The sequence below is a fragment of the Acyrthosiphon pisum genome, chromosome A2, assembly GCF_005508785.2.
Source record: "Acyrthosiphon pisum isolate AL4f chromosome A2, pea_aphid_22Mar2018_4r6ur, whole genome shotgun sequence".
Classification (NCBI taxonomy): domain Eukaryota; kingdom Metazoa; phylum Arthropoda; class Insecta; order Hemiptera; family Aphididae; genus Acyrthosiphon; species Acyrthosiphon pisum.
Window position 1 is genome coordinate 100,144,454 of NC_042495.1, and position 17,618 is coordinate 100,162,071.

A 17,618-nucleotide genomic window follows, 5' to 3' on the forward strand; every position below is an offset into this window, starting at 1 on the left:
AATTAAATCGATGTGACACGCCAACCCAATTCTTATATTTATAATTATAATAATAATATAATATAACGTGTGGCCACTACTACACGTGTATAGGTATAGTTAGGTAGTATGAATAGATAGGTACGCATATAGGTGGGTACTAAGGTTATTAGCATAATTATAACATTAAATTCTGTGGAATATTTAATAAATTACATTTCTTCGCGACACGTATTTTTCAGCTTTAACGTCGTACAGAAATCGTGTACCTACCTGGTCCAAAAATAAAAAGAATTTAAAAATTGACTTTCATTTTTTTAGTTTTGTTATCAGTTATTACTTGTTATTCTCGCTATAACTATTATTTTTTACATCACAATAATCGTTCACTGACTTCTTGAAAAAAAAACTTTTCTTATCGATATTTTCACAAATAATTTCTTGGAATCGTCCGGTCATTCTGAAGCACAGAGTTCTATACTACTATATAGAAATCTGTGTTCTGAAGTCAATATTCTTCAAGCGTATGACATACTTTCAGTGGTTTTGAGAAATGAGCAGACGACCAACCGATATGAATATTATTTTTATATAATACACTGAGAGAGAGACAGACAGAGAGAGATAGAGTGAGAGAGAGGCAATGACATTTAGTATAGGAGATGAGTGACGCAAATCGTCTAATTAAGTTATTACTCATATACACGCGGTCGAAAGTACAATTATTCTTGACCAGTGTTTGCTCATTTTTATATTTTACATAGTGCTGTAGAACGATGTATACAGTTGATAAGCAGCTGATACATTGTCAGAGGGAAACTAAAAGACTCGTCACTGAGGTTTCGCATGTAGAAAATCAATATTATTATTATTATTCTATATTACGTAAATCACATAATAAAGGGTATGTATGGATAATTTGAAAATATTGCTTGTCATATCTTCCACCCTGTATATTAATATTCCGTCAAGTTCTGATGAGAGCGAGCGGTGTTTATAATATATATATCGGTTTTTCGCCACTCCAAAACTGTAGGAAATTTTAACGAATATAATAATATTATGTTACGTACAGTATAGTTATGTGACCGATCTATATAATGTCAATACGGCGTACGTTGGGATTATTAGCTGATGAACAGTATCATAAAATAATATTATATAGTTAATTGATTTTTTTATTTTTGACAGGTCTCGGAGATCATCAGGCGCCGCGGGCAACAGTACTCCACAAAGCCGAGTTGTCAATCCCGGAGGTAAAATGATTTTTCCATATTAATATTAATATAAAAATAAATATAATTTATTAATATATAAAAATAAAATATGTATAGGTTCGTCGTCCTATGGTTTTAATTTTTAATTTTCAATTTTTAAGCTCCCGGTAATACGACATAGTAGCGCGCAAATGTCAAGCTTGAAATAAAACTAAAAAAATAACCGTCCCAAATGAGTTAATAATATATAATATTATAAAGGTACTGCGTGTCGTCAACCTAACCTTTAGCTTATTATCGATTCATGTTGTAGATAGTGGAAACGCGCGACAGTCGCGTACATTATTATTATTATCATAATTGTTATCATCATGTTTATTAATTTTTATTAGTAATATAAATTTCTCATATATAATATTGTGCTCAGGGTTTAACTGTGTACGACTTTATTATAATAATATTTGTGCGCCAAAGAAGATTATCAAACAATCAATTAGTAATTACATGTATTCAACGTATCACAATAATTGTGATGGGTGCTTCTATTTTACGCATACTATAACGGTGTTATATACAGAGTGATTCACTAACCATGCTAAAATGGTAGTAGCCTTTATTAATGAATTTATTCTAATTGTTGATTTTTTTTCACACTAGTGTAGAGAGTGCAGGCTTGTGGTGATTCAAATTTCAATTTTTAAAAGATGAGAACGCCATTTTTATCGTAAATTATTTAGGGGACAAATTTTTCGATAATTTGAATGTACCCTGATTCAAATTCAAACCTGTGGTTTCTCAGTTATTAAAATGTTTATACCAAAAATTATACTCTTGAAAATGGTTTTAAAGATATATAAAGTAGACGCAATAATGAATCTAGCGTATTTATTTTATACTTGGATAATATAATAATATGATTGGTTAAATAATGTAAAGTAGAAAAGCGGGGTACCTATTTGAAAAACAAAAGTTCGTATATCCATAGGACAGTATACATACTCCTAAGTATAGTATAAAAATGTCAAGAATTTTCAAGACCGAAAATGGTCTTTAGTTATATTTAAAAATTGTCAACATAAAATCTTGAATGATTTCATAAAATCGAAGAAAAATGGGGGCAATCCTTCTCGGTGAATCGCGAACGACGGGTGTCAAAATAATGTGTACACTGATTATACTGTGATACTTATACTGTGCAGAATAAGTTTAAAATTCGTGTATTGTATTCAATTAAAATTCGGAATACAATATATGTACGCAAAAGTGCATTGGTCGATATAAATTATATTTCATTTAATCGTGTAGCAAGCAAAAAAAAAAAAAACAATGACAAGTGCATTGCTAACAATTTTGTTGTATGTTTTTTATAAAATGAAAATAATTTATTTCATGTCGTATTATTTATTATTATTTCTCCAAATCGATATCGAATTATATTTCTTCGGTAGAGCGATTTATTTCAAATGATATTTAATTGGAATTGCCTTGGTTTGGTTTTGTAATAACATAATACATTTATTTCAGATTTTTAATATGTTTGTTTTTATAAACCTACCTATCTATATATTATACAATATAGTATTGTATATACGCCGCTTTGTTATTCCATTTATTTCACGAATAAATATTAAAAAATAGTTTACACATAAATTATTTTCTCGTTAATTAATATAAAGTGGCGCTGCTGCAGTTACAGTATACACTACTATTTATTTTATAATATTGAGAAATAATACAAATTTTAATCGTAGCAATTTTCTTTGTTTGCTCGTGTATTTGTTTAATTTGTTTTTAGCTCATTGATACAATTAATAAATAAATTGTTTGTATATTATACAAAATGCAATAACGTGGGATGGCATCGAATTACTACTGTCATCGGCAAATTATAATTTTATTTTTTCCGCATAACTCATCTGTAGAAATACCGAAGCGATATGAATTTAGTTTTTCATTTTAAAATCACTTACCTTATATTTTATGGATGTAATTAGTATTTTTTTTATCTATAAAACGCGTACAAAAAATTATTTTGTAGGTATAATTAAGATTTATGGCGGTCGATGGGCACGCGCAATGAACTTTTAATATGTTTATTTTATATCATTAATCCAGTAGGTACATATATATATATATATATTATATTATTATGCTATTTCCATCGAATTGTCGAGTATAATACTCTGCCAACCGTAAAACGGATTCGTTTTAATTCCTTTGAAGTTTCTCAGCACACAATATATTTTATATTTCGTTATGATGTGTTTGTATATAATATGTTCGCCTTACTAAAATTGTTGAATAGTTTGTCATATATAGTCAGGTTTTCAATTCGAGTGAAAATTTTTTTTCTCGGCGCCGTGATAAAATCATGTTCGATGGGTACGCTTTTCGTTTTAAAATTCCCATAATACACGTAGGTATAGAGCTTTCGAAAACAACATTATATTATATTATATTATATGGCTGCACATCTTATAGAGTATTATTTTATTGTGTTATATTGCTGCAGTATGCGTTGTAAAATAAAAGTTTTTTCGAAAGAGTTTTGTTTTGTTTTGATAAAATATATTTTATATTATATTATAATATCATATCATTATGATATTACTTTGTATTTTAGGTCATTTTACAATGCTCATGTGTTTCACATTATAAGTTTATTATTTTTTTAACCAGCGTTAATTTCGATTTCAAATGTCAATTTCTTACAGTAGGTGCAGTACAATTTATATATTATTTAGGTAGGGTACAGAGTCTTCCAAATTTGGGGATTATTGTGCTGTTCCTTTACGTGATATTCTGCAACCATTTTGTCAGTCTGTTACAAAACAATATTTGGAACACCTTGTAAAAATAATACTGTAAAATGTGCATGAAGTATTTGTCCTTTGATTACGACCGCAGATCTCTCGACATCCGATCGACTTGAAATACGTATGAGTTGTGTAAAAAAATCGTAAATCCTTTAGCACGTCTAAAAATAACTGTACGAATTTCGACTTGTACTGACTTTAATGCGCATAATATGAAATTGGGCATATTCGTACTACAAACAGAAATTACATATCAACATTTTGTTAAAATAATAATATTATATAATGTTAATTATATATCTTTCTACGCTCAGGCACGAGTTCTCGAACAACTTTTTTTTTGTCTGTTTTAAATATTTATATGCATATTACTATCTACATAAATATTTGATATAGGTATACATGTGTATTATAGTGAATTGCATTCGAATACGTCCTTAAAACGTCACACGCACGTCCCACGATTACGAATTGTAAACATAACGTGCAGGTCGCCTAGGTACTTGCCTAATATATTTTATATATTATATAATTGTTGTTAAATAAATTAGATTATATTATAATATTATGTCTAATAAGTAAATGATGGAAAAATAAAATCTCATACGATTTCATTAGTCAATATACGTTATAGTTTATCCGTTATCGTTACATAGATGCTTAGGCATAGTAAAAGTAATATTAAATATTATTATAATTTATTTTCTCGCAATTTTTTATGGATCAGACAAAATAGCATAGTAGTATTTTTTTTTCATTTCTGATTCTGAGCTAGGTAGGTGTTTGTGCCCTGTAAGGTTTAAAAACTAAATAATCAATATTTACAATGAAACAAATATAGGATATTAAAAAAAAAGACGCTGATTTTAAACTTACAAGTGGTTATTTTTAGTGGCATATTATATGAATATAATATGATACGCATGACAACAAAGGTTCATACCTTTATTTTACCATTACTTATGTTGTTAAAAATATAATGGCCACGTGTTATTTTAGGGGTTTTCTTAGGCGAATACCACGTGCACACTTTCATTATGTCGTTTTCTTATAACTATTCCGATGACTTATTTACTATTCATTTCGTCGTATATTTTATCATTGAAGTAAATTTATAATAATATTATCTTTTATACCGGATAATTTCTCAATGAATAAAATAAAATATATTCAATTCCTATCAGAAGTATAGTCTCTGTGTCTGAGAACTTGGCATCGTGCAGTTGGAGCGTTTACACGTGCGCGTAAGATAAAATAAATACAATTTTGCAAGAGACGTATTATTTGTTATGTCGATATAGTACACATAGGTGTATTCATTTCATTCGAAATATATGCATAATGAGCGTGCTTTGTAGTAACGAGATTGAAATCGTTTGCAAATATATATATATATATATATATATATAATATAACACACAATCAAGAAGCTATATTGTCGACAATCATTATATTATTATTATACATATACAAGGTGATTCACCAAGCATGCTCACCCCTATTTATCCACTTAAAATTAATTTACTCAAATTATTTAAATTTTTTTGAATTTTTAAATTTATAAGTACTCAAAGACCATCATATTTTAAAATTCTTGAATTTTTTTTTCTTGTTGATACAAATTTATATTTTTTACAAGAGACACCCTCTTTTTACAGTAAATTATTTAGTGAATCATTTTTTTGAACTACCTAAATCAAAATTAAAACGGGTTTTCCCTCAGTTATTAAAATGATTATACTAAACATTATAGTATATACAAATAGTTTTACAAATATAAAAAATACATGTAATATTAGATCTATACTCCGGCCCACGAGAGTCCACACGTAAACCGCGCATTCATATAGTAATACGTGACGTCTGTTTTCTCCCACCATGATGCCATTCCCTCTCTTCGGCTACGTGCCCATGCGCAGTGACGGACGCATTCTGACATATGGACTCTCGTGGGCCGGAGTATAGACATCTAATAAGGAACCTACCTACTAAATATTATATAAATACTTAAGCCATTTTTAAAAATTATCAGTATTGATAGATTTATCAATATTAATCACTTAAATTTTCAAATCACCATAGCCAAACCCATTATCATTGATATATTATCCTTAGTACACAAAGTTAAATAACTGAAATGTACAAGTTCACATTTTGATTTAGATATGCCATAATTTTCTTAAAAAAATAACCGCTAAAATATTTACAGTAGAAAAACCCCGGTTCTCATTTGAAAAACAGTATTTTGTATATCTACATGACACCCCTTAAATAAGTAGTAGAAAAAATCTCAAGGATTTAAAATTATGGACTTTGAGTTTGTTAATAAATTACAAAAAATCAATTTTGAATAACTGCATTATTAAAAATGAAGAAGGGGGTGAGTATGCTTGGTGAATCACCCCGTATACTTATTTGATATGTTACGCCACATGAACGTTGAAGAAACTAAAACGACGAGTTTTTTATAGTAATCATAATATTATTATTAAGAACATATACTATGCGAAATAATTTCGCATTGCCGACGGCCGAGTGTTGTGTTTACACCACGAAGTTCGTGCATTTCACAAAGATCATATACGACGTTAGATTGTGTCTTATATACTATTATATTATATACATTATATCACCATAGCAGTGTATAATATACATATTTATACCAAATGTATCAATAAATGAATGGAGGCAGAAACAAACGAGACCGATTACGGTATGGGTATCAATGGAGGGATCGCTTTGGAAATATCGGCCTTTTCGATGCTCGTTTTTATAATAGTTTTTGTATTTTACAAAATACCTATATAGATAATACTTATTTAATATTTGACCTTTTTTGCAAACGTATACACACTTTTTCGATTAAAAGAGTACCTACTCGAGCAATCTCATATTTTGGCACTCCATTGAAATATATTACCTCTTTGTGTGACCACTTAATATATAAAAAGATTATGTAGATTAAAGAAAAATCATAAAGTGGGCTTGCATTTATAAATAGTTATATATTATCAGTATTCGAACAAAAACAGCCTTAAAATTGATGAACAGATCGTACATTTATCTCATGGTCTCTATCGTCTTTCATACTATATTCGCGGTACTTCAATAGCAAGCTCATATTTGATTATATTATTACCACGATGACACTATTTAAATTTTTTAATCTGTTAAATCGAATCATAATTTTAAGTTTAAGTCATAAATTAGTCTTTGTATAATAACTCTTCAATTATAAGACTAATGCTATGTTTATAATTAAATAGCAACACTATTGTGTTATGAATTACGGAGAGTGAGAGCTTTAGCAAGTTCAAAATTATTTTTTTTCCTCAAATGCTTTATATTATAGCATTCAGACAATACATCAAATTAATATTAAAAACGTATTCAGTTCCATTTCAATAAACTAAATTGGATAATTTAGTATTCATACCTTTATATAAATATATATGTTTCTTTTTTTAATGAAAAAGCTAATAATTCGGATATTCATAAGACCATATTGATTTGTTTTCTTCCCACAAAAAGGAAAACGGAAAATGCGATAAATTACGTAGTACATTATTTACAAAATCAAATAAAAAGTACATTTATTGCATATTAGCGAATAACGAGAAGTATAATAAATTGTTTGTTTTATTTGAGAAAGCTTTAAATTGTTATTTTAAAACAACTTTTATTTATTCAGTACGCTTCATACCTATTAAAACGGATCTGTTCAAATGTTCAACTCTTATTCGTGTCGTACCCCTACGCATTTTCAATGCATATTTAGGCGTACATTTTATGATATAATTTACAGTATACGGGGAGGAGGCTTAGTACGTATGTATTTCTAGATTCCCTTCCCCTAAAGAAATAGACTTACTAACATTTCGAAAACGTACTATTTTTGTCTTTGAATCGTGTGATATCAGTTCTAGTTTTCTATCCATACGCACAAATTCTGAATCCTATTTACATATTATTATGTACCATAATATTATGGCCGTGCGTTCATCATCATGGTTCATATGATACAAACTACGTATAAATACACGTGGACTTGAGTGTTGAAAAATAATTATTCTTACGCGCGTGCTATAATAATATGTGAATTTGTTTGTGTTGTACATACGAATAGATTTTAATTGACACGGCGCCCGCGGAATTGCATATGACGTACGTTATTGTTTTTTTTTACGCGTTCGTATACAACTCGTGAAAACCGAATTGAATTCTGTCTGCTAATTTGTCGTAGATATTGTGTTCTACAGAGTGATTTTATTTTGTCACAACGTAGCACATTAATTTTATTCCCTAGAATATTTGAACATTTTTTCTTTTTTTAACTCTGACTGACGGACCTTTACGTCAAATAAAATTATGATGATTAAAGTGTGATTACTCCCTCCCAATGTTTTGTTTATAATATTGTATTTCGTGTAGTTTTGTGGTAGCGATCAACCCGTGAGACGTCATCGATCAATCACACTGATCGAAATTTTGACTTTTGATCCATATCCCATAATATAGTTAATCCTTTCGACATTTCAACTGTATTATTTGAATAAATTATAAATAAACATTTAAATAATTGATGAAACAAAAAATTATGTCAAAAAATAATTTTAATATTTTAGGTAGATATATCGTCTGAAATCGTACTGAAATACTGCCTTATTATTTGAATTTATTTTAGCAATTAATTTAGCTTCGGTGTAATTAACTATATTGCCATAAAATAGTTTATTAATTTATTACTCGACTTTTTTTTTTTTTTACAATAAAATACAGATTATTGATTTTAGAACAATCGTATTTTATTTCAACCCTGACGTTTTTATGACGCTATTCTGTACGCTATTTATTTTTTTATTTTCATTCATATTTTATATTTTACGAATCGAATGTATAATATTTTCTCGCAAATAAACTCAAAAATATAAATTTATTTACACTGTTTATCCGAAACACTACCTATATAGGCAAACATAATGCCACTCAATGAAGTCTCATTAAAATAGAAAATGTCCTCCGCAGGATTTACCCTTTCAATATCAGTGTTTCCCAACAAAAAAATGTACATAATGGACATTCGATTATCGTAGCCCATTTTTATTCGAACTTTTCGAAGTCTGGGTAATCAAAACAAACGATTCAAAAAGATCGACTCTAGTTAAAATGAACCTTCGAAACTCATTTTAATCCTGCGAACGTTCATTATAACAACCCCTAAAATAATAATAATATGACGTATTGGCCTTAACTTTACTACACAATGTTTAACTGAACATGCATATGACATATTGTTTTTTCCCCTTTTTTTCGTGTCAACGAGTTTGATGTTACTTTTTGAGTTATTAAAATCCTTTGTGAGGTATGTTATAAATAGTCGCTGAACATTTTATATTATCATCCTTGAATATCCATGGTAAAAAATATGAAGCTCAGAGCCAATTATTTTTTATACAAAAAGCCCTTCTATTTTCGGAGAGTTATATTAACAATAGAAGAATTCTCAGTTATATTATACTTCAGCCAACGAAAATAACACATTCGTATATACAGGTATACGTCATATAATATATAGAGGGACCCATTCGTACCTCTTTATAGTGTCCCTTGTGAACAAAAAACTTAAATATCTTAAATTTTATATTAAGTATGTAGGTAGCGAATTTTCTTTAAGTATCTTTTCACGTTTTCAGATTCTTTTTAAATATAATACAAGAGAAAAATACGTTCCAATTCCATTCTTAAAAATGATTTCATATACAGTCATCAATCGCTTTGCATCATATCTAATATAATGATATATACAATATTAATGTTAATTTAATATAGTTTAATGTTCAAGTACAAATATTCACGTTTCAGTTAAAATACTTTTATTATGTTATTGTTGATATACCTGACATATTTTACACGTCATAATCTTGATGAATCAATTAGTATAATATAAAAAATTAGTATTATTTGTTAATAACCAATAAAAATACAGTTCGGATGAATCAAAATGCGTCGAGTTAATAATTAATCTGTAATTCCTTCTCTATAAAAAAAAAAAATTGAAATGGGAAATTCAAGTAAGCACGTATATACAGGTACTTATGTAAAAACTCAAACGTTTTAGTTTAAATTTATAATTTATGAATACAAGCTAGCAGAGCGCATACAAAAACGCAGTATTCATCGGTATACGCGCATTAAACTTCAATGAAATAAATTTCAACTCGTTTCAGGGATTTGTTTTGAATTTACCTAAATGTTTTAATTATATTCAAATGCGTTTTGTAAAATTGATATTCACAAACAATCACGAAGCCCCAAATCAACATTGGATATTGGTCAATAATAATAATTAATCTTTTGTTTAATCAACCACAGCGCGGTTTTAACACACACTGATACCAAAATACTACATAAATCTCCGTTAAATGCGCTTTCGCTAGGTAGGTGGTAATATTATTATAGTTTGTGTGCTGGTGAGTTGGAAAGCTTGTCGCGTTATTTCGAAAAGACTCACAGCCTGCAGTCGTAAATTGTTGACAATTGTGTGATTATTGAATTACCGTAAACTTATTGCTGAGGTTTCCGCCAAAGTTTCAAAGTGAATTTATTAAATAACACGCCGAGCGATCTAAAAGGTCTGTCAAGTTTTGGGACCCAGTCAAAAATTTCGTTTGATAAAGGTCACACACTATAATATTATGTATATTATATTATTATATAATAGCATTTGCCGCAAAACCATTATTATTATACGAGTTCGATCAAAATATTCATTATTACGGTAATTCCGACCAACAAAACACAAAGGTGAAGTACCCGTATAATATACTTTGCCTTTATGGCGGGTACCGTAAGGCATAATACGCGTGGTAGGTTAACCCAACCTACTTGTATGTACGTTTAAAAAAAAAAAATTTTCATGCTAACTTTCAGAATTAAACCATGTATCTATACGTTTGCAGGACGTCCGGACAAGTCCTTTGTTGACGATTTAAAAAAAAAAAAAAACGTAGGTGCGACACCCGCTCGCCTCGCGTGTGAGAGTTTTGGCAAATGGATCGGTCGAAATGTTTGTGTTTTTTTTTTTGTCCTCTCCTCCGTCTCCTCGATTTACAATAAAACGAAATTATTTAAATGTCCCGTGTAGTATACATAATACATATACCTACGAAGTGGCGTACCCGTATGTACACCATTATTGTACCATGAGAAATATATTATAACGAATGCACACACAAAGTTCTCGACAGAGACGTAATCCGGATTTATTTTACCCTTGAGCTGATTCGTCGTGCAGAGAACGCGTAATGTCGTCTACGAATTATCTGCATTCGCGCGTAGTACATTATATAACATTTATAACTTATAAGTATATAGGTACAATAAAATAATATATGGTAAGCACAAAGTTTTATGAAAACGTATGCTATCGTCGAATAATATTTTCGATCGCACAAATGTAACGCATCAAACTCGGTCTTACACTGGCAAGAACTTTGTTGTATTATACTCAAAGCTTTTTATTTATTTATTTTACTTTTTTCTCGTAATGGGCAATAGGACGGTATGTCAACTATATTACATTTATATATATATAGAATGTGTGTATGAATATTATATATATTCTCAAGACTTAGTGAGCGCGCGCGACAAAAATCACACGAAGAATAACGCGCGCACCGTTGTGTTATTTTTTTTTATGTAAATAGGTAAAGATTTATTCATTTTTTCGTCTAATAAAAAATTCAGTTGAATAAACTATTATTATTGAGGTTAAGAGTGCGTATAATATGCATGTCGTATATGTACTAGAATTTTGTCTGAAATCATTGTATACCTTGGGGAATGCGTTTTGGCCTTGAATTGATGCTAAATTTCACAACGCAAAAAGTTTTTATTCAAATTAAGATAGGTACCTACTTATTCCGTTATTGCGTAAATAAATTGATGTAAGAAGACACCCAGCATAAATCTATCTTAAAATCATAGACATTTATTTCAATTCATAATTTCATTAATATACTGTATCATTAATTACCAGTGTTGGGAAATATCTAGATAAATTTCTACTCAGTTATCTTTATCTTCATCTAGATAAAATTCTAGTTATCTATGAGTACTTATCTAGATAATTTATTTAAATGAATTAAAAAAAAAAATTGAAAATTATAATATTTTTATTATTTTATTTTTACATTTTTCTATTTTTCATCTATTACATAGAAAACACGTTTAGTAATATGCATTATAATACCATGATTTTAATATTTATTAACATTCATTGTTAGTCTGGAGTTTTACATCGTAAACAATGAGAAAACCCAAAAATAGAAATATGTAATGGGCATGTAGTAGGCAGTGGCGTCCAAATATATATTTACCTATGAAAATTGTCATGGGTAATTTTAGTAGTTTGGGGGTCACCTTTGTTATTCTATAGTTATTTTATGAAAATTTGTTTAATAGATAAAATAAAATTATACTTGGTATATGGTAATGTAATTATAAGAAATAGGTGAGTGTCAAATGTTTATGTGGAGGTGTCTAATGTCATAGGTAAAATTTTGGACTTCGGCGCCACTCGTAGTAGGTAAGACTGTAAGAACAACTAATAATAGCAAAAGGAAAAACATCTATCCCTGCTACCCGCCGGCCACCAGCCACCACCGAATGATGATGGTCTCATTAGCTGATACCCGTTTCATAGAATTGTGTACAAAGTATGAAAAATAACTATTGCTTTAAACCGACAAAAGTAAATCAACATTCATGGATATTGTACTCACAAGCATAATAATATTATAATAATTGTAATTTATAATAATTTAATATTTATAAAACCCTATTTGAATTCCCGGTATTTTAGTTATTGCTTAACCGATCTGTACGACCTCTGTCCTCTGCTTTAAAAAATTTTAAATTATTTTTTTTTTTACCTGTAGACTCAAGTAAGTATCCTGAATGTTTTCAAAATTAAACATGAAATTATGTCATATTTATCTAGATAAAAATGTACTAATTTTTATCTTTATCTAGATAAAATTTAGTATAATTATCTTTATCTGTATCTAGATAAAAATGATTACAGTCATCTTTATCTTTATCTAGATAAATTATTAGTTATCTATTCCCAACACTGTTAATTACACAACATTTCTAAAACATATACAATTTTTCTTCTCACAAGAAAAATGTTTGAAAAAATAATTTTCGATAATAATAGAGACGCATAATTTAACACTTTCTCACTATTAATAACCTTCTAAATTCTGGAGGAAAATAATAATTATTATTTGGAATTTGAACATGATAAAACGTTTCTTAAGGGTTGCCTAAGTGATTTGTAAGCACCTTAAAGTGCGACTCGTTAGACAATGTTGTCGGTATGCATACAAAATACCGAGGGGTATTAAAGTTTTTACAACACATAACTATATAGTAACTTTATACTATACCAATATGTATTTTATTATTATTGACCACCTTCGTAATTATTATTTTAAAACGACATTCGTTTGGATTACTCGTCTTATGATAAATTATATTTATATATTATATAGTCTCATCGGAAAATCGACAACACGAGCTTTTTTTCCTTCTCGTTCCGTCGACTGCAGATCTCGTTTACTTCCCCGTTGTCTGCCGTGACGTCGACGGTGATGGCTGATGATAGTGTGACGACGGCGGCGGAGGTGGAGGTGGAAGCTAAGGTGGATCAATAAACCGGAAGCCGCTGTGTAAACTCCGCCGCCGCCACAGTGGCGACTGCCCCCAACGCCGCCACTCCGAAACAGTGACAATTATTGTGTGTCCCGATGGTCTCTTGGACAAGATTTTCGGGGGAGGGGGGGGGCGCTCGTGATTAAATAGGTGGGATTCGCTTATAGCCATATACCCTATTATTATTATAATAATATATATATATATATATATATATATATATATATATATATAACAGCTTCAAGTTTAATGTAGTGCCACCGGGCTAAGTGCACAATAAACCTTAAATTGATAAACCCTTTTGGCTCCAGTGGATTCACCGGAACGTCCGATCTAATACGTATATGCCAATAAATAACTCTATCTGTATATAGGTAATTAATATACGTTCCAGGTATATAATATATTATCATAATGTTTGTATGTTTGGTACGCCGTTAGACTGCTGCAGTTGATTCCGCATACACTTTTATGTGTGTGTCAAAGTTGTTAAAAGTTTCAATGTAATATATAATATTAATAAATGTCCGTGCGTTTTAAATTGTTTTTTTTTTTTTTTTATGAATCTGAACAATCTGTGCCGCGTTGTTTTAGGGTTCTTCTTTGAATAGTTAACATTTTTTGAATTCCACAAAATCCAGCTAAATATTTTCTTAAAGTTTTCGATGTAGGTATACAATTAAATATCAAATATTTAAAATTAGGCTTATGATAAGAAAAGTGGAGTAGCGCACTATTTTTTTTTTAATTACTTACGTTTTGTGAAAAATATTCAAAATATTCTGCAATACCTACAGGTTACAAGTAAGGTTTAGAATTTTAAAAAATTTAATTTCTTAAAACAACAGTTAAATACATGTTATTTTTAAAGTGTCTTTAAAAATTATTAAAAAACACAAAAACGAAATAAAGCTATCTCAACACTGGTTATAAATACAAGTAATATGTATAATAGAATATGATCTTTTGTTAAAAAAAAATACGTTGTTTATTTTGATGATGATGAGAAAACAAACTTTTTTAATTGTTCGGAACAATAGGTAACCATACTACTATAATAGGTATATATTTTTTGATTGTATATACTTACAATTTGGTATAATAATAATATACCGCGTATTAAACTTGACAGGATGATATCGATCAGACAAATAAAAGTAGGCTGGTTGGTTTCGTTTGTTTTAACGTCCGTTTAAAAATCAAAATATCTTTTAGGTTATTACATACATATTGCAGCATTACGGCCGACGGGCGCGCAAACACAATAATATTATGTTTATTCAAACGGTTCTCTGCTAAACAATTATTTTTACTGTGGTTGGGCTCAATGTAAACGTCTTTCCTCTATACATACACCTCTTTTTATTTATCTTGCGAATGTTGATCGACTTTGGGGTTACGGTAAAATAAACGAAGAATGTATAATAATATTATATTACACGTCACAATGCAGTGGAAACCACTGCCGGTCGTAATACAAAGCGAAATTTGATTTTAGACGCTGCCGATTTAAGTTCGATATACCGCGCGAGATTCCGTTTGCAGGTGGTATATAACATAAGATGTATATGACGTACGATGTATATTGCTTTCGCAGAGTGCGGCACAGATCAAAGGTATGTATAAACATTATTGATATTACGTTTATCAGAAAAAGAAGAAAAATTTAAAAAAAAGAATTAGTAAGTACAACGATTAACCGATAAAACGTATTTTAAACTCTACTACAGAGTGGTTCACGCGTACGTTTATTATTATTATGTATAGATATTATAAATAATAGTTTATTATATTATTAAGTATATCGTTGAAATACGTTGAAAGTTATTTTTGCACACATTCTGCTGTAGCTGCATACGTGGTGATTCTGTAAGCGTGGTCATCGACATCTGTATACTAAACCAGAGGTTCAATTAAAATTTTCAAAAAAATATCTGCTAAATATTTTACAATATACTTATTTGTCAAGGTTTGGATCTTATTTGAAAAAAATAAGCTTGTATCACCACAGGACAGTACATTTTTTATTGATTTGACTTGAAAATATGGTCCTTAAATATACATAAAAATTCTAAACATCAGAATTTGAATAAAATCATTATCAAACGAAAAAAGATGGAGGTTAGGATGCTTAATGAACCACCCCGTTCAATATGAGGTTGGTATTGTGTAGCTGCGGTCGTTCATAATTGTATAATGTATTGTTATTGTCCGTTTGATCAAACATTAATTTAATATCGGTTTTCTCGTGTTGCGATTTCACCGTTATGAAACCTAAATATATAGGTAATAATAGGTACGTAGTATATACAAATGAAACTATATATTATGTATACAGTGTACACTACAGCGTTCGCTGTACAGAATATTCGAATATCAAATTATTATTGTATATAGCACAATAATAATTAAACGTTTCGAACATTCATCATTAAAATAATAAACCACACATTGCAGTGTTTGTTTGATATTAATAATTTTATAGCTGTGCCCAGACGTGCTCCCACTCGTTCTAGGCCTCGTGTAATATTAAGTTAAACGACAACAATAAACGCTCAAAAGTATTAATTATATTATCATATTTTACAAAAACACGATTGTTAAAGTACGTCAAAGTTTTCCGTTTATATTATACCGCGTGTACCCGGTGACAGGTGTGATATCGTTTGTTATAGCAATACGCATTGATACGTCACCATTCGTTTATTATTTACTTTATCGCGAAGAAAACAGAATAATATACAATATAGTCTCGCGTTGGTCGTTACATTTCGATACGTATACCGACTATACATCTATATATATTATTATGTAAATAAGAAGAATCGTTTAGATGTTATGTTAGCAGGGTCAGCTTGCATTAAAGTGTATACAATAAAATATATACACCTATAGTGTTTGTGATGTACTGTTGTTGTAGTTGTAGTCATGCGATTGAAAATAGAAACGCAATTTATTTTCATGTATACCCCGGTCCTCTGCAATATCACCCCCACCCCCGACCTCCCATCACCGACGCTAGGCTGTAGGTTTATGTATAGAGAGGCACAAAATCGATAAGTCGCGTATTGTAAAAAACGATGATAATTATTTAGTTATGTAGTATCAATAAATTATTTTATTATATTACGTTTTATAATATCGTATTTTATTAAAAAACTAAGAGCCAATATTATTATATAAATGTTACCTGTTACCTCGATAATACTAGATTTTCAATTTGTATTAACATTTTACCTATATATTGTAACAATTAATGCTCCAGCAATATATATCTATAATTGCGGGAGTTTATAATTTTCAACAAAATTAAGTTATGTCATTTTAATTACAGTAAATAGCCTAAAATAGTATTGGTAAATTGCACAACAATTAGTATCCATGTAATCGATATTACCGAGTAGGTGCCTATTTGGTTATTTCGTCGGAACCTACCCTCGTTGAAGCGACCACGGTGAACAAGACTCGACGACTCGAATGACAATAATAACTTTTTTTTAATTAACAACTACAATATTAATTATTATTATATAGGTACACAGATTCGTCATTTATCGTATTTTGAGTTAATATGTTTAATATTTACCTGAGATGGAAACGTCTCATTATCCACTGGTCGAGTAACCATAAATATAATATAATTTTACCTACACAGAGTGAATTTGATTTGAGAATATTTTATGTTTGTAATCTTTGCATTTTTTAATATCTTAAAGACTTAAACTCTATACACTTTATGGAGACGTAATATAGTAGGCAGTATCAAAAATATTATATGTTTTAAATGTGGTGCGAATATTATACAATTCATGTTTTCGACTACCTGCAAATTAGCTCGCCTGAATTTCGAAAATCGTATACATCTTGCTAATATTTTGAGTCAGTTTTT

At 29.4% G+C, this 17,618-nt stretch overlaps 1 protein-coding gene across 7 annotated transcripts in view; it reads left to right on the plus strand.

Moving 5' to 3' along the window:
• The window catches only part of LOC100166947 (cAMP-specific 3',5'-cyclic phosphodiesterase), a 519,645-nt gene that overhangs the window by 490,730 nt on the left and 11,297 nt on the right, over positions 1-17,618 (plus strand). For all 7 annotated transcript variants that reach the window (XM_029489182.1, XM_029489181.1, XM_029489179.1 and 4 more), the window contains one exon: positions 1,171-1,235. In XM_029489182.1, the coding sequence (XP_029345042.1) occupies positions 1,171-1,235 (65 nt within the window). The remainder of the gene's footprint in view (positions 1-1,170; positions 1,236-17,618) is intronic.